This window comes from Fundulus heteroclitus, chromosome 21 (assembly GCF_011125445.2).
Source record: "Fundulus heteroclitus isolate FHET01 chromosome 21, MU-UCD_Fhet_4.1, whole genome shotgun sequence".
In the NCBI taxonomy this organism is placed as follows: Eukaryota; Metazoa; Chordata; class Actinopteri; order Cyprinodontiformes; family Fundulidae; genus Fundulus; species Fundulus heteroclitus.
Window position 1 is genome coordinate 40544820 of NC_046381.1, and position 17704 is coordinate 40562523.

Genomic DNA, 17704 nt, shown 5'->3' on the forward strand with positions numbered 1-17704 from the left:
ATTTAAAGGAGCAATAAGCGATATTTCACCACTAGGTGGAGCTTGAACACTGTCTGTAGACCAAAACAAGTGTCTAGTGAAGAAGTAAGTAACTCATAACTATAATGCTGTTAGTAAGCATTTTTATTTTGCTTAGCGTGCTCTCTGCCATTTTGTGTCTGGTGTTGGCGTTTTATCCGTAGGGAGGGGGCAGCTGTTCACATGCACGTACACTGCCGGCTAGGCTTCGTAAACAAGAGACTGGAGAACAACACAGAGATGTGTGTGATGTTTAACCATAGTCAATCTAAAAAGAAACCGTTAGTTCTTCACAAAACTATTTTTTAGTTCTTTCTATCTAAAATAATGAAATTTTGCTTATTGCTCCTTTAAGTAGAGCTAGAGATGTACTGTATTAATATTTTTTTCCCAATCTTTGTGCCTTTAATGCTCGTTAGTAATTATTACTCAGGCAAACTATCACCGGTCGTCTCTGCGTAGAGACTGCACACCCTTACCTTAACCCCTAATGCCATGTTTTTTTTTCTTTTTTTGTTGTAGGACCGACAGAAGCTGAGAGCTCAGGATGACGTAACTGAGTAAATTAGCAATAATGCGTCAGCCTTCCAGTTATCTGCTGCATTCAAGTCATGTTGTTATTTCACCAACCTGACAAAATGAAACAGTTTCCTGTGGTGCTCAGCTCCTTTTCATACCATTTAAACAGGAAACGTCCCAAAGTGCAACAGTTATGAAATAAGGATGGAAAGAAACGGCCATCAGGCGGCGAAGTCGTTTCTATTGATCCAACCTAAATGAACGGCTGACATCTCTCCTACTAAACCAGAGTTTAATTTTAAATAACTTCCTGCAGCTTCTGTTTCCTTTCACCTCTTTTTAAACCCCTCACCGATGCCGAAAGCCGCTAATTTAGTGTCTTCTTCCCACAGTAACAACTTCCACACTGAAGAGTGTGGTATGATGTGTTCACCGATCAGAAAAAGATGAAGTTTGTGATTTTCCAACAGTGAGGGTGGATGAAGCTGAGGACGAATCCCTGCATCTCTTGTTGAAATTAAAATGAAAATCAGCTGCTATGGTGGTTTTTATCTCTGTGATGAGATGTTTGTGTCAAACTGTCCAAAGATCCATTTTAAAACTGGTTCTGCAGCTGTTTTTTTCTGTGTGTTGACAGAGTAATATCCTGGAGCTTCTGTCTGATTGATGCATGGCTTAAAGGGGAGGGAGGAAAAAACAGCCGGTAGCCAAAGAGGATCTTTGAAAAAGCTTCAGAAAGTCCTCAGAGCTGTTTATTAAGACCACTTTAAAAGATGGAAGCTAAATGAGTCCTGGTCAGCGAGCTGCTGCAGCAGTATAACGAACATGTGATTACTCCTGAAGCAGACGGTTTATTTCCTGTCAGCCTGGTTAATAAACGGACTCCTACAGCTGAAAACAGGCCCTGAAACGGGTTTCACACTAAAAACTTAAGAACAATCCCAGTCGAGCTGAAGCTGGGCTTCATCAAGTCGACTGGAGACTCTCTGTCCCAGCAGGACCTCTGATCTGTCCTGTAGTTCTCAGCGTCCTGAGGACCAGGGGTAACCCACAGCGGCAGGTCGCAGGGCAGCGCTGCTTCTCCTGGAGGCGGATGGAGGCGGATGGAGGCGGATGGAGGTCCTGAACCGACCCGGATGCAGCAGGGCGTCAGGCGTCGGTCCGTCCGGCCTCAGCGTCAGAGGCGGCCGCCGCAGGGCAGAGGTCTGAACGCCACCTCCATGTTCTCCTCCATGATGATGTCAAATCGGCACATGACCGGCCTGTTGGACAGCAGGTTATAGGCGTTAAAATAAGAGTTAAAAACAACGTTTGGCCTCTTTTAACCCGCTGCCTGGAACATTAAAGCCGCCTCAGTCTCCCTGAATCCAGACATCCTCTCAGGTTTTTAATTAGTTTGATCCATTTTAACAACATACCTAATTTATCGTCAGATTTTATCCAAACTATTTAGGTTTTCTTTGGTGTTCCTCCAGCTCACATCTCCAGCATGAGGTCCAGAGCCTTCTCTCTGTTTACATGTTAACCTTCTATGAAGTCTTTTATTTTAGTGTAAATTTAATGACTCTTAGTTCTGTGGCTTATCTCTTATGCTTTTGTTTGGTGACCGTAAGTGTCCTGAAAAGCACAACATTTTACAGCTTGCAATTAGGGCTGCACAATTAATTAAATTTGCAATATAATCTCAATTTTTAAAAACTCAATTTCCAAATTGCAGAGATCTGCAGTTGTTGGCTACGTAACAATTAATGGATCCTTTAGGTGTCGGTAATTATGTTTAATGTGGGTTTGATCCACATGGAAGAGAAGATAGTTGTAGCAGTGAAATAATTAAATTTTATTACTTCTTTTAGAGTTTATATAATGAGACTTTTTACCAGAAACTTTCAGGAATCTCACCACAGCATTAAGTTCTGGTCAATCAGATTAATACATAGACGTATTTGTTGCTCTTTATGTTGAGGATTGTTGTCCATTTTAATTAAAAGCTGTTCTCTTGAAAAATAAGATTTACATTAATAAAAACAGTTACATAATTTTCTTGTTTTAGTCCTTGTTAACAAACATCTTTATCTAGTGGCCATTATTGATGCTTGTGGTTTAATGCAGAGAAAAGTCTAAATTAAATCGCATTTATAGTTGAAATATATCGTAATTTATATTTTTGGCAAATTCGTCTAGCCCTACTTGCAATATATGTACAATATAGATAATTTTAATTATCTCACAATATGTCCTGTGCGGTATGTTTACAATTCTTAGTATTTATACATTAATTTATCTTTTTTGTACACATATTTCTTCTCTAATTTCTTTATGGTTGGTTTTGTTTAATTTCTGTTAACTTCAAACCTAAATAAATATTTATTATTTATTTATAGTCTCACCGTTTATAACACAGACCATCAGCAGCATCCCTGAAATCAGTCAGCGGTAAAATGGCTTTTTATTACCACCAAAAACAGGTTTATTCCTGCATGTTTTATGAAAATAAAAACATCTAAACGGAGTTAAATGACGGCGGTGCTGACCTGTCAGGACGCTCCAGTGGCGTGAAGCGGATTCTAATCAGCCTGATTTTGTACCGAGGGCCGATGATGTTCCCGGTGTTGATGCGCATGGAGATCTTCTGGACGGGCTGCAGGTCGTCGTCGAACTGGGCCAGCAGCCGGGTGGAGGTGAACTGCTCGAACCGCAGCAGCTTACTGCCAGGTATGGGAGGTTGGGTTAGCAGGGTAACAACAACTGGACCTTATGATGAACTTTGTTCTGATAAACTTGTATTTCATTAACACTTGAGATCCTCCTAATGATATCAAGGGTCATTAATGTTTGGCTATTCCCTGTTTTCACAGTTATAAAAGGATTCTTTCCAGGAATGACAGGAAACATCTGTTGTGATACGTAACTAGAACACCCCTCACACACATCCATGTAAATTAAACCTTATAAAAGATGACGGTAAGGTTGTGAACACAGGGATTCTTGCTGAATGAAGATGTGACTGGAAATCTTGAAATAAAAATTCCCCTGCTGGCTACAGAAGGAGCAGCTTTGTCTCGTCTCTAGTATTTTGTCTGGTTCTTGCCAAGTTATCTTTCTCCAACACAGAAAGCATCAACGTTAGATAGAAATACTAATCTCTGGGTTAATGTTGTCTTGGTCCTCACTTGAATTTAGGGGCTTTTTTATGTCTGAATGACCCAAAGGTCTGAGTTTGGTTTTAAGATAGAGAAAAAGTAAAGAAAAGACTTTCAGAAACTGGAGAACTACCAATTTAAGGGATTAAAGAAGGGTCTGGCTGATTGGGAGGGAAATTTAAAGAGCTGTATCTGGACTTCTGCACAGTTCTGCATTTTTTGCACGTCTCATGTTTTATCTGACATAAACCAGACCTACTGGTTCCCAAAGACAGTGGAAATTATGTTTTTTATTTATTCTATGGCTTTTATTTACTTGTTTACTGCTGTCTTGGTGTTCTGTTTAACGGTTTTGGCTCCTTTGATTGAAAGGAAGTCATTATCTGGCTTAATCTGAGCTGATGTTAAGTATGAGATACACGTACAGTTGGCCAATCTTTGTTTTTTATCTTGTGATTTTGCAATAATAAAAAAAGTAGACCCAGACTCACTGGTCGATCCGGGCCTCCGTGAAGTTCCTGCCGCTGTGCAGACGGATGTAGACGACCCCCCAGCGCAGGTACTGGTTCCACGTCACCATGTCCACTCTGTAGCTGAGCTCTGCCCCCCCACAGGACACACACAGAATGTTACAGTTCAACCAGAGCAACATGCTTCATGCTTTCATCTCATTCCTGCAGGACTCACTCTGGTAGGGCAGGGAGGCGGTGGTGCTGAAGAAGACCTTGGTCTGTCCGAGCTGCACCAGAGCATCTCTCCACTGGCTGACGTCGTAGCCTGCAGGCACAGATCAGGAGTTTCAGGGAGGATTCAGGTAACAAACACCGACTTTGATGCTTTTAGTGGGATTCTGAGAGATAGAGTGACACAAATGTAGGTGACTCTGCCTTAAAAAAGACAGCTCAGGTGGGACCATCTGTCAACTGAACTCCTGTTAGGTGTAAACTCCAGATTTAGCCTTTAAGAAAGAGCCCATGTTGAAATTCAGGCGTGACGGCGGCAAAAAGACACGTAGACAGAAGACACCAGAATTACACTCTGGAGCAGGGGTCACCCACCTTTTTGAAACTGAGAGCTACTTCATACCAGTACTGACCTTTATACTAGAAGAGTCAGGGTTCACCTTAACTTTAAGTAAAATAAAAATATTTTTCATGCTTTGTTGTACATATTGTTGTTTTTAAATCTATATAAATGTAAGTGTGAATAAACAGGAAGAGTAACAGAGTAAAATAAAGTTTTAGATGTAGCTGTTTTTGGAACAGGCTAATGTGGTCCCCAGGGGGCCACTTGGTGCCCACAGGCCACATGTTGCTGACCCCCTGCTCTAGATTAAGTGAGCTATGAGTAATACTGACACCTGTGGCTCAAATTGGTACTACAGCTGCCAATCACAACAATCTAGTCTGCCGTTTTTAAATGTCTGTTGCTGTTGTGAATTTGTACCTCCACAGGACATGGATATAATGATGTATTCTGTTTTATTTCTGGTCTTCTTCTCTTATTGGCCTCCATGTCTGCAGGCTGCTGCTTTTTAGCCAAAATAAAATCCCAAATGCTCTGTTTTGGGAACCCAGGGAACTCTCATGTGATTGGCTGAGGAACCAGGAAATAAACACGAGCTACACTCTGAACTGAAGTAGTTCTGGAGTTCCTCTAGGTTTGAAAGGAGAAAAACACAACTAAGAAATTATTGATGGAGAGAACCGATTGATCTAGGGAATGTTACTTTCATCCTGAGTGAGAAATGAGAATTATTTAGGCTGATTTTACAGGAAATATCATACTTATAGCTCCTTTAAATAGTATATAAAAGCTACATTTAGAAAGAAAAGGTCTTTTTCACTGTGTATTTTCTCTGCTTCATGACCTGTATGAACAGTTACTCTCCATCACCAGTCAGACGGGCTTTCAGGCTCTCTTGGACTTACCGAGCACAGGGCAGGACGCGGGTTTAAAGGCCTCGCACTGCAGGCACTGGCCGTCCAGGAAGCGGCTGTATGAGGAGCAGGGGTAGCCGGTGAGGTGGCAGGTTCGGTTCAGGGCGCACAGGAACAGGAACACCGAGCGCTGGTGGTCGCACACAAAGTAAGATTTACCTGCAGGATGAAGGGAGGGAGGAGTTCTGAGCAGGAGGTGATGGCTGAGCATCTGAGGGCGGAGCTGGATGGGGATCTTACCTGAGAAGATGGTTTTAGGACATCCTGGTTGGTCGGTTCCTCCGTTGGCGTAGAAGTCGATGTGACCATGAGCTCCTCGGAGTCCGAATGCTGTCAGCAGGAAAAAAACGGCTCTAATTAGGACTGTTTTATTCACATGATGTCTTTATTTAGCTTTGAAGGATTCACCAATGTAATCAGTCAATATGTAACGTTTTATAACCATTAGAAACTAAGCATTAATTCTTATTAGTTAAAAAGCCAGACTCTGGGATGGATTCTGTGTTTTTGTTGTCTTTGTGCAGAAAGTTCCTGACCGGACAGAAGAACAACTCAGCACCAGCCTCTGTTTCCTCTCCTGCAGCTACAGAACCAAACAGTCTCTGAATCACACGCTCACAGTTCATGTCGGTGTGCAGGACGTCCACAAACATGGCGTCAGACGGGTCCAGCCTCTCCTCCGGCGTGGCGCTGGTGAACATCGGCCCGGCCGGGTCCAAACCTGCAGCAGAGACGTTAAAAGTTTTCTGCTGAAACGTTTCTTCAGCACCACAGCTTTTATGATCATTCGTTAAGAACCGGACCTCGTTTTGATCTGTCCCATAGAACCTCAACAAATACAAGTTAGTTGTTGTAACATAAAATATATGATTGAAGGTATGAATACTTTTGCAAGGCAAAATAGAAGTTTACTGTAGAAAGGAAAATGTATATCAGGGGTGTTAAACTCATTTCTATATTGGGCCACTTTGCCATCATGAAATCATTATAAGGGCCGGTATAGATGATACTTTTGATTTGATTTCAGTACACATAGAAATATAAAATAATCGCAGTAACATAAAAGTAGCACCTTAGGTCCAGTTTAAACAGTTTATCTGTAAAGAAAGTTGATATTGGGGTGAGTTACACTTTAAACTCATCATTCTGCATCACTTCTTCTCTTTTTGGACATTTCTGGGTTGTTTTAATGTGTTGTGGAAAGCTGACATCTAGTGGCAGGATGCTGTTACTACACAGTAAAATAAATCAACATTCACTACAGGAGGCTCAGTTTTAGCCACTTTATACACTTTAAAAGAATACATGCCTCTACTTTATGACATGATGTGCCTTTCTTGGCTCCTGAGGGCCGGATAAATTGTTTTGACGGGCCGGATTCGGCCCGCAGGCCTTGAGTTTGACCCATGTCATGTACATAAATGTTGAGTATGGATGCATGTGCAGGTGATGAGGATATGTGCAATTAAATTTTACTCCTAATATTGTCCCCTCTGCCATGTTTATTATTCATTCATGCACTGTTTCCTGTTTATTTCCTCTCAGGTCACTTTTCTCACCTGTCCGTCCCACATGGATGCAGACTCTCCTAAAACGGCTTTGTTCTTATTCTGTTGTTATTCACTGCTGAACCTATTCTACTTTCTTTATCATTATCTGTTCTTTTTGTTCGTTTTATTTCTCATTCTGGGGACCAAACCTGTTTGGTTGTGACGCTGACAGCAGATAAATAAACCTGTTAACTTGTAACCTTGCTGATCACTAGCCTGAATAAGACTGAACTCGTTCCTTTCATCATTTCATTAACGTTTTTTACCTGTGATGCGACCGATTGCTCCTTTCAGGTTTGCTCCAACGAATCCGGCCAGGTGAGCTCCCAGGCTGACCCCTATGACATGTATGGAGCTCAGAGAGGCTCCTTCTTCCTGCAGCAACACATTCAAGCAACATTATTTCTGTTTTAAACGACAGACTAGACTTTCCAGCTCTCTGCTCGGTTCTAACGATGTTTTGGGCCCGTATCGGCGGCTGGTTTGCTGTTCACTCACCTGCATGGTTCTGATGAAGCCCGTCAGGTTCAGAGCGGCCTCTCTGGTGTAGGTGACGGCGGTGAAGTAGTTGAGGTTGGCGGCTCCTTTGTTCCAGTCCACCACGATGATGTTCATGTCCTCCTGCTCGGCCAGCAGGTGAACTATGTGGTTGATCCAGATGGGCGGCGCGCCGGTGGGCCTGTAGCCGTGGATGACGAAGGCGGTGGGGCGGTGGAGGTCCAGCAGCGGCTGGGAGGACAGGCGGTGGTGGCTGAGCTCCCGGCCGCAGTCCAGGTTGGCGCGGGTGTAGAGCAGCAGGCGGACGTACAGGCTGGTTCCCATGAAGCAGTGAGACAGGTCCAGGTCCGTGAAGTTGTCGCAGGGCTCCTCTGTGGCCGTCTCTTCCTGACCTGGACTCACATGGTGGAAGACACTTAATGTCAGATGAAATCAGAGGAGTTATTCTGGAGCAACATGTGACCCCACTTTGGTCTTAAATAACAAATGTGACTTCATTACATCTTTTTCTGTATGATAAATATTCTATTTAGTATTTAATCTGAATTTATAACCTGGTAAAAATCTAAAGAATATAAAGGTGTACGTTTCTATTATCCTGCATCGACCTTCTGCAGACCTGACACCAGAGCACACATTCTGAGCTCTGCAGCTGTTGGGGTGGGTGGGGGGGGGGGTGGGGGGGTCATATTTACGGCACATATGCTCCACTGTAATGAGATTTACATAAATGCTTCATATGTTGCAGCAATAATATTACTTAACCTCATGCTACGCTATGCATACTCTCTGTTTGCACACATGAAGATTAACACATGAAGATTAACCCCCATCAGCATGCTAAAAGCTTGAGTGTCAGACAAGGCATTCTTAATGTTCAGTTATAAACTATGTGACCATGTGGGGGCGCTCTTGGGTTGGTGTGGTGGTGTTCTGTGGGAGTTTGGGCCAAATCCCCACAGAACTCCTGTCCTGACAGAGAAGCGAGGGATATTCTGGACTCTGGTGGCGACTCCTCCCCTGAGCTCTGAGTTGTGGCTTGTGGACTCTGGGGGCCCCTGATGCTGCTCGGTGCCCAGTCGTGCTGCTGAGGGTCTGTGGGGACCATCTGCCTGTCTGAGCGGTGGTGGATGGTGGGACGCCTGGGTTGGGGGCTGGGTTTACGTCTCACCATGTACGTCCTTCAGCCCGAGGGCCGCTGATTCTGACGACCTGACCTCAGTGTGATTAAAACATATATACACACATTTAAAATACTTTTAATGTCTTCACTGAGAGCAAAGTGGAACCAAAGTCAAATTCCTTGGTTGTCACAAAGTTGTCAGTTAAAGCTGGTTCTGATGCTGTTTTTTACAAGCAGAACTGTTACTCATTTTATCCATAATGTGTTCTGAATAAGCTTACATGCTTTAGTGATAGTTGATCCAGATAAACTCTATTATTTCAGTTTGACTTTACGCTGCTTTAGGGAAATGTTTAAAAACGCAACACGATCCTCCATTTTTGTTTTTACTTTCTAAAAATGATTGCAAAGCTTCATTACATATTTTAAATTGTTGGACTGATGTGAGAAAAAGCTTCCTCCGTATGACATTAAATATGTAAAAAGGAGAAAGTCATTGTTCCACATGAATTTACAAAAAATATGGGAATTTAAAATAGATAACATTAAAAAGGGTATGAATGTTTATTAAACTGTACCACAATGAATTAGTAACAGCACCGTTAATGGTTCAGCTAATCTGAGCTCCTGGGATTTCCTGAAATGTGAAACTTTATTTGCAGGCGCAGTTCAAACGGTGCAGATGGTGATTTAAAGTGTGAACGGTGAGATCAGGTCTCTGTTGTCTCTGACCTGATTAGCTGTCAGGATAAATATCCGGCCTATTTTAAGGCTCTGTAGCCTCCACGCACTGCAACAGAGACGATGCTTTATCCTTCATTTTATTTCATCTAATTATCCTGGGAGCTTTAAACCAGCAGCGACCTCTCTTTCTGTGACTATTTTGGACAAATCATAAAGCATTGTTGCATATGAGGAATTAGTTTCAGGTTAATCGGGTGAGGGAACGATCCACTTAGTGATCGGGGAAGCCAGGGAGTCCCTGATGATCTCAGCTGATCCGCTCACCAGAAGCTGTTCCTCCTGTAACCTCTGAGAGAACTAATGTGTGACCATATATATATATAGATATAAAACATCCACTGGCTTTTAACATTTTAATGAAACACATAGAGATTAAAGAAGATACAGGATAAAATAATTTATTTAAAAGAGAATAAAGGGGAAAATCCTGTCAGCTTCTTTAAGCAGCTACATTAGCGGCAGCTGATCTTTAGCTCTGTTCCTCTGTTATAATGTCCTGATCAACCAGGCTTAAAGATGAACAGCAAACTGAAATAGACTGAAAACCTCCCCTGACTGCTGCTGGATGATGACATGCATTAAAACTGCTTCATGTTTGGGTAAAAACCAGCAGAAAATGTCAGTGTTGGGTTAGTTTTCCCCTTTCTGTAGGACCTCAGCTTTATTCCTGAAACTTCAACAACAGCACCGCCTGTTTTATTAGAGCCATTACTGCTGGAGGTTCAGTGGGAAACTCAACTTTCATGGAGTCCCTGCTTCTCTTGAGGCTTTTAGTAAATAAAAAGAATGAAACTTGGGGCAAAATATGATGTAAAATATGATGATCTACATTAAACGTAGAGGACAAATTTCATGTGTTGCAATGACAAAAAATTATTATAAAAACATTTCAACCCAACTTTATTTAAAAATCTAGACAAAATAATGTAGTTTTCCATTTACAGAGGGTCCAGAATCTATCAGGTACGAGTCCTAGCCTGAGTCAGAGGCTCTTTAAGGGTTTTTGTGGTTTCCGTGTTCTTCCTGCTGCTCTTCCTGCTTCAAACTAGCGGCTCATCTTTGCCTAAAAGGTGGAAGTGAAACCCAGAGAGCTCTGAGATCTACTTTTAAATGCAGATGTTCAAAGTAAAGAGCGGCAAACACAAATAAAAGGAAAGCTAAGAAGCTGGATTCAGGACTCGGAAAACAAACCCAAACTCAAATCCAACATGGCTGCTGCCCGCAGAGAGTTGAAGCATAACTCGTTTGTTTGGTGTTTGAATGCATAAAACTGAGAAAATATCTGGTTTCCGTCATGGTTTACCAACAGCTTATAGTCAGAGGCCTACTTGTTTCTCACTTGGAAAGCTATTATTTCCAGTCTTTTGGTTCAAACCATTTAAATTTGTTTAAATGTTATTTCCAGTTTCTAGGTTGTAAGCTGACCAACCTCAAATCCAATATGGCTGCCAGGAATTATGCAACATTTACAGGAATAAACTTTTGCACAAATCTGTTTGCACTTCTGATGTTTTTTTTTATCTCAGTGAATTTGTCGCACACACACAGTGCTGTTTGACTGCATAAAGTGTAGAAAAATAAACGTCTGTTGTTAACAGCTGCTAACCTGAATAAATCCTGCTGGTTCTCCTACTGACCAGCAGAACATCTAACTTTTCACACAGATGTAAAACAGGATTATATCTGTGATTGTTGCATATCGGTGCATTCCTTTTATAATGTGGATGACATAAATTTAATTTTTTACGCTGATGACGGAGTCATTTATGGCCTTGAAGAACTTACAAACTGTTTTTAATGTCTTTCAAGATGATTTATTACAGCTGGAGCTTCCAAGACAAAGGTTAGGATTTTTAGCAAGTCTAAGGTTAGACTAGTCTGCCTTTTTAATTCTGTCTGACGTAACATTTTACAGTTTTCATTTTTTAAAATAGTCTTTGTAGATACTATTTATATATAACATATATATATATATTTATATATATATATATGTTTTACATGTAATGTTTTATAAACTTTCTTTATCTCTTTTACAAGACTTTATGTAATGTGTCAGATAAAGCAGAGTTGCAGTATAACAAGTTTGTTATGTAAATAATTTCTAAGTTATACTGACTTGACACTTGTTTTTAACAAAATTGTTTTTGTAAATCAAGCTTTGTTAAAAATAAAAAAAAGTCTTCTACTTTTATCTCACTTATCCGGGATCGGTTAGTTTTTTATTTATTTTTTTGCCATGTCTCCCCTGAAAAACATATTATTAATCTAAATGGTGACTTTTCTGGTTACATAAAGGTTTAATAAATAAAATTTATGACTAGAAGTTTGACTTTCCGAGGGTCAAGTTGAACAAAACCAAACTGGAGAGAAACTTGTAGCCATAACTAAAAAGTTTCACACTAAAACCCAATCTAAAATCCAACATGGCCGCTGCTGCTCATTAGCCCAGTTTAACCTCGTTAAACAGAAGGAAGAACCTGGTTGTTGTCCTGTGGCTCATAAACTTGTTACACATCATCTGTTTGGTAACGGGGATTAACTCGCATTAATAAATATTACCGATCACCTGGCTCCCGCTGTCAGGTGTAATATGATTACATGGATCGTTACATCACTCCTAAAGCTGTGTACCAAAACCTCAGGCAAACTCAACATCCCAGCTTCCTGTTTCTCTGCCAATCAGATCAAAGCATCTTCCTGTTAGCGCCGTTTTAACGTTTAATTGGGCCTCAGTCATTGAGTAAGGCTGTCTCCTCTGTGCCTGCATTAAATCTGCTCAATCAGTCCTCTGACGGAGATGACATGTCGTTCTCAAGCTGTAAATAATAAACCGTATCGGTGCGGATGCTGCTGATACCTGAGGAGAGCTTTTAAATCTGCAGTAGGTTTTATTCTTTGGGTGAATGCTGAGCGTCTCCTGAAGCGTTTAGGCCTAGCTGCCGCTGACATTTGGCCTTTCCTGCTGGACAATTAGCACACATAACCATGACTGTGGCCTCAATAGGATCAGGAGGCTATAAAAAACGCCTCATCCCGTCTCCACCTGCCCCGTCAGCGAGCCGGCCGCTGATTCCTGCTGAACGGCCCGGCTGGGGTCAAAGGTGAGACGGGGGTCCGATCACAGAGCATGGAGGAGCTGACCTGCAGCCTCCAGACATAAACAGTCGATCCCATCTACCAGATGGAGACGTCTGGAAGTAATCTTCCCACTAAGCCTTCCCGTCATGCTCTACTTACAGCTATTTATACGCTCAATGGTTGTTTTCCCCCTGAATCAATGAGAGATCAGCCGTAGAGACGGACGCTGTGGAGAGCAGGAGCTCCAGGAGGCAGGAGAGCTGAGCTGCTGGAGCTTCTTACCTTTGCAGAGCGTGAGGAGTCCCAGCAGAGCCAGGAGTCTGTGGAGCAACATGTTTCCTTCAGTTACGGAGGCAAAGAGGCGAAGAGGCGAAGAGGCAGAGGAGGAGACGATCTGAGAGAGAGAACATCTGAAAGCCGGCTGAAGGAGTTTAAGGGAGGAGGAGGAGGAGGAGGAGGAGGAGGAGGAGGAGGAGCCTTCGCTCGCTGAAAGGATCCGTTTCTAGAAGTTTAGAGATGAAGGACGGCTGACGATCACATTTATCGTGCCGGGACCTTTTACACTTTTACGCTGAGAAAAGTCTCGGTTTATTCACTTTAGAGGGTCGGTAATCTGACAGCAGCTTCATCACATCTGGAGAGGAAGATGTCAGTCCAACATTTTACAAAATAAAGGATAAAAAATTAAAACATAAGAAAAATATGTTTGACTTTGACCCAGAGAAGAAAGCAACAGAACAACTGAGGGGTTTCTCCCCTTTTTAAGGATATTTTTGGTTTATTAGGCTGTCAGCCTAAAATTATTCATACACCAGGAAGGTAAAGTTTTAATTAATGTTTTCATTTTATCAACGTGTTTTTTTTCTGACTGTGTGTAATATCAACGTCTTGAAGCGGCCCAGCCCGAATCCTGACTCCTAACAGACAGGGAGACTGTGGAGGGAGAGGAAGATGAGGGTGATGGTGAGGAGGGTGTCCGTCCTCAGAGACCTGGACATCCTCATCAGAGACAAAAAACATTTAGAAAACACCATAAAAATACCTCAGATAAAAACACCAGGGATAAAAACAACATAAAAAACACCGATAAATCTTTAAAACAGCAGAGATAAAACGTGATAAAACAAAAAAGCCGCTCAGTAATTATAAACAGCATTTAAATGCTGTAATGCCACTAAAGACTTTTCTATGGATTATTGACTAGAAATTATTTTCAACGTTCTTTTTTACTAAACCGTGATTTATTTAAATTATATTATTTACCTTCTCTGGAACTAGATGCCTCACTTTCAATGGCGTTAGAATGCAATCAAGATAATTACAAATCATGACAAAGACACTTAATTAATTAATTAATGTTTAAAACTTAAATATCAACTTATCAAACACAGAAACGGACGCAGTGCATCAGCCGTGTGAGTTTGAATCTTTTGTTTTCCAGAAGTGAGGAGCTAAGAGCAGGCAGCTCCTCTCTGCTCTGGACCACTATGTGAGGCGAGCTGCTGGTTAAAACTGGTTAAAAATAACATCCAGAAGGCAGATCTAATTAGAAAGGAGTGCAGAATGACTTTGTAATTAAAACTTCTGTGATGTTGTCTCCATTAATGAATTTTAAGGCAGTATAATAAAGAGCATTAAAGGGTTAGAGGGCGGAGAGAAAAGAAAAAACTGCTGTTTTGATTCATTCGGCTGTGAAAAGTGGAAAACTGGATTCATTCCTGATTAGAAAAATAAATTTCTGCTTTAGCTTCATTAACAAGGAATAAAAATGAGTCATCAAACGTTTCCTCATCAATCCAGGAGGGATTTCTAATCTGCCGCCATTTCAATCACAGTTGATTGACATGTGCCTCACATTTCCTGTCAGAAACAAACTTTTTGGATGAATAAAGATAATTTTAAAGCTGCCAGGGGTATGAATAATTCTGGGCTTCACTAAATTACTCCCAGGTTCGTGTCTTGGAGAAAAAACCTGATGTACGGAGGAGGTGTTTATTTTGTCCAGTTGAAGGGTGTGATTACTTGCATAAAGGCAAGAGGACGGTGTAAATGTGTTTCTGGGTGTTTCTAGAGGTTTGGGCTGTTTTTCTAGAAGCTCAGAGGGGAAAACCCAACGATAACCACGGCTGCAGGAGTGAAACCGTTCAGAAACGTCTCATAAACCTCCATATGAAGCTGCTCATGTGTCCATATGTGCTGCTGCACGATGGCCGCCAGGCTGGAGGGCGTTCAGATGCTTAGAAAAAGCTTTCCTGGAGTTTATATGAGCTAAACAGGCCGTCTGACAATAACAGGGCAGCAGATTCAGCTTTTTCAGACACAATGTTAGAGATTGAGTGTTCAGAGGTGATTCTGGGGTAATACACCATATAAATATTATGGCTGCAGCAGTGAAGGTTATTAATAGCTGCACCCAGCCCATGCCACCCTGTAGTCAGCAGCATAAACGTGTAATTTAGCGTCTCCAGAGGGCTGAGGGTGCAGTAATGTCAGAGCCAGCAGCTTCCAATCAGGGCTGGAGAATGAAGGTGTGGCCTGAGAGCAGAGAGACAGCAGAGGTTACCAGAGGAGAGTTTCTGCTGCTGCTGCTGGATGATGGTGTTCTTAGTGAATACGTCCCAGGAAGGGTTTATTTTGTTTATTAACACGTCTGATAAACCCTCTGGTCGCTTCACTGCAAAAATACAACTATAAATAAATACAATTTTCTTGAAATGAGTGTATTTGTCCTTCATTTGAGCAGGTAAATAAGTTGATTTGCCAATGGAATAAGATTTTTCCACTTAAAATAGGAACAATTCATCTCCATCATCTTATTTCAAGTGCAGGATGTCTAATTATCTTACTTTAGGGGTAAAGATACTCATTCCATTGGCAGATCATCTTATTTATTGGCTCAAATCAAGGATGAATAGACTAACTTTAAAAACATTTTACTTGTTTTTAGATCCGTTTTTGCTGTGTTCCTGAATGATTTCCTCCTCCTTTTAATGAGGCGCTATAAACTGGGATATTAGGCTGGAATCAGGAACATTACAGCCTCCCTATAATCTAGATTCCTCTGATGTGTTAATATCCCTGATGGACTTTTATCAGCCAAAAACTTCATGAGACAAACTGTTGGCTAAGATCCTGGCAGATCTGGAGAGCTCAGCCAGTCTGGGGGTGGATTGTCGAGGCGATGCGTGATGAGATCCAACATCTACCCTGAGTCCAGATTTACAACAATATTCATTCATTCATTCATTCATTCATTCATTCATTCGTTCATTCGTTCATCACCCCCCCACTATACTGGTGCCGCCGCAGATTTTCCAGTCAGGAAACCCAGACCTTCCTCTCTCTGACGACGCTCCTCCTGAGGGACCCAAAATTGTTCCCAGACCACTCCTGCCACTGTATTTATATTCATATTCATATTCGTATTATTATTATCATTATTATTATTATTATTATTATTATTATTATTATTATTATTATTATTATTATTATATATATATATATATATATATATATATATATATAATATATATATATATAAAATATATTAATAATAATAATAATAATAATAATAATAATAATAATAATAATAATAAAGTATCTTCTATGAAATTATCGTTATCACCCCTAAATATCTAAGTTGGCAAGTAAGAGAACTAAAATCTGCCATAAGACAATCTTTCTGACCACAGATCATCTTTCTTTTATTAGATATCACTGATGTGATTTTTATCTGCTTTACAGAAGTTTTTCCATCCTGACGTCAGCCCTGAGCATCCGGGTGAAAGGTCATGGTTGGGCCACGGTGTTCAGGTCACGTAAAGAGCTTAGGTGTTTAAGCCCCGCCCCCTCACCTGTCACCTGACTTGGCAGATAGTGGATCAAAGTGGATTTCCCTGGTGAGATCATAAATGGGATCAGAGGTTCTCCACCTGGAACTTCTTCCTAAAGCTCCTCTGGAGCCGCGTCACGGTGACCCAGGCCTTCAGGCACCGGGGAGCGGCTCCTCCTGGTGGAGGTTCTGCTGGGAGGAGATCCAGAACCGATCCAGAACTCCTGACTGGATCTTATGGGGCTTTGTGGTTGTTAGAGGAGCTGGAGAGGGTTGATACAGTTAGATTTAACCTCTGAGGAGGAGAAAAAGAAGGAAAGGTTTGATGGAAAGACGAGTGGAGGGATGAACGGATGAATGATGAATGAATGAAAATGGGGATGAATAAGACCTCAGTGAGCGGCCTGAAGGAATAGATGGATGAACGGATAATAAAGGATGGATGGATGGATGTTTTTAAAAAATACATTTTTACATTTTTTAAAATGAGCATAAGACTATCGAGTGAGGATTGTATCAAAAAGATTTGAATAAATATAAAAGACTGGTTAAAAATTATTTGATAAAACATAATTACTAAATAAGCTTTTTATGTTGCATTGCGATAGACAGATTTATAAACAAATAATTTAAAAGCAAAGTCCAGATGAGCTGGAGAGCGTCCACTTGGTCTGCAGTTCTCACAGCCAACCAGCAGAGGGCGCCCTATCATCTCATTAGATTTAGATTTAGATTAGATTCAACTTTATTGTCATTACACAGGTACAAGGCAAGGAAATGCAGTTTAGGTCTAACCAGAAGTGCAATAGCAGCAAGTGCAGGATAAACAATGGTTCCATAAGTACAGGACATGAGTTATTACTGAATAAATATAGAGATGAATACTATTATAAACAGAATATTCATGATAGATTTGTCCTATGAGTATAATATATAAATAACTAGTATTGTGAACTAAATTTAGAGCTGGATATGTACCGAATATAATATACAGGTGGATATTACTATGAATAGAGTTTTACAGATATGTACAATAGCATAATATACAGATGATTGTTTTTATAACAGAGTTTACATGTACTATGAATATATGTACAGATGGCTTTTACTATAGGTAGAATTGTGAGCATCTCATGCAGTTTATTCTTTGCTTATTTATTCTTATTGGATTTTTAACCAAACTGGATCAAATCTTACTTTGTTGTTGCTTTGAATGTGAAAATATGGAAGTCTGTGAAACATTATCTAGCCCTACTACCATA

The 17704-nt window shown here is 41.0% G+C and overlaps 1 protein-coding gene across 1 annotated transcript; it reads right to left on the reverse strand.

Moving 5' to 3' along the window:
- Window positions 1-1271: 1271 nt before the first annotated feature.
- On the reverse strand, window positions 1272-13048 carry lipib (lipase, member Ib). Its single transcript, XM_012856877.3, has 10 exons — window positions 12893-13048; window positions 7666-8057; window positions 7434-7542; window positions 6237-6338; window positions 5858-5947; window positions 5609-5776; window positions 4365-4454; window positions 4169-4277; window positions 3069-3242; window positions 1272-1799 (listed from the first exon to the last, which is right to left on the reverse strand). Exons 1-10 carry the CDS (start codon window positions 12942-12944, stop codon window positions 1715-1717), a joined length of 1371 nt encoding a protein of 456 aa, XP_012712331.2. The 5' UTR covers window positions 12945-13048; the 3' UTR covers window positions 1272-1714.
- Window positions 13049-17704: the final 4656 nt, after the last annotated feature.

Bases quoted from the DNA above. Each gene is read 5' to 3' on its own strand.
- lipib (XM_012856877.3), bottom strand. From the start codon at position 12,944: ATGTTGCTCCACAGACTCCTGGCTCTGCTGGGACTCCTCACGCTCTGC. The intron at 4,278-4,364 runs GTGAGTCCTGCA...GTGGGGGGGCAG, and splicing joins CGCCTCCCTGCCCTACCAGA to AGCTCAGCTACAGAGTGGAC. The intron at 3,243-4,168 runs GTGAGTCTGGGT...CATACCTGGCAG, and splicing joins ACGGAGGCCCGGATCGACCA to TAAGCTGCTGCGGTTCGAGC.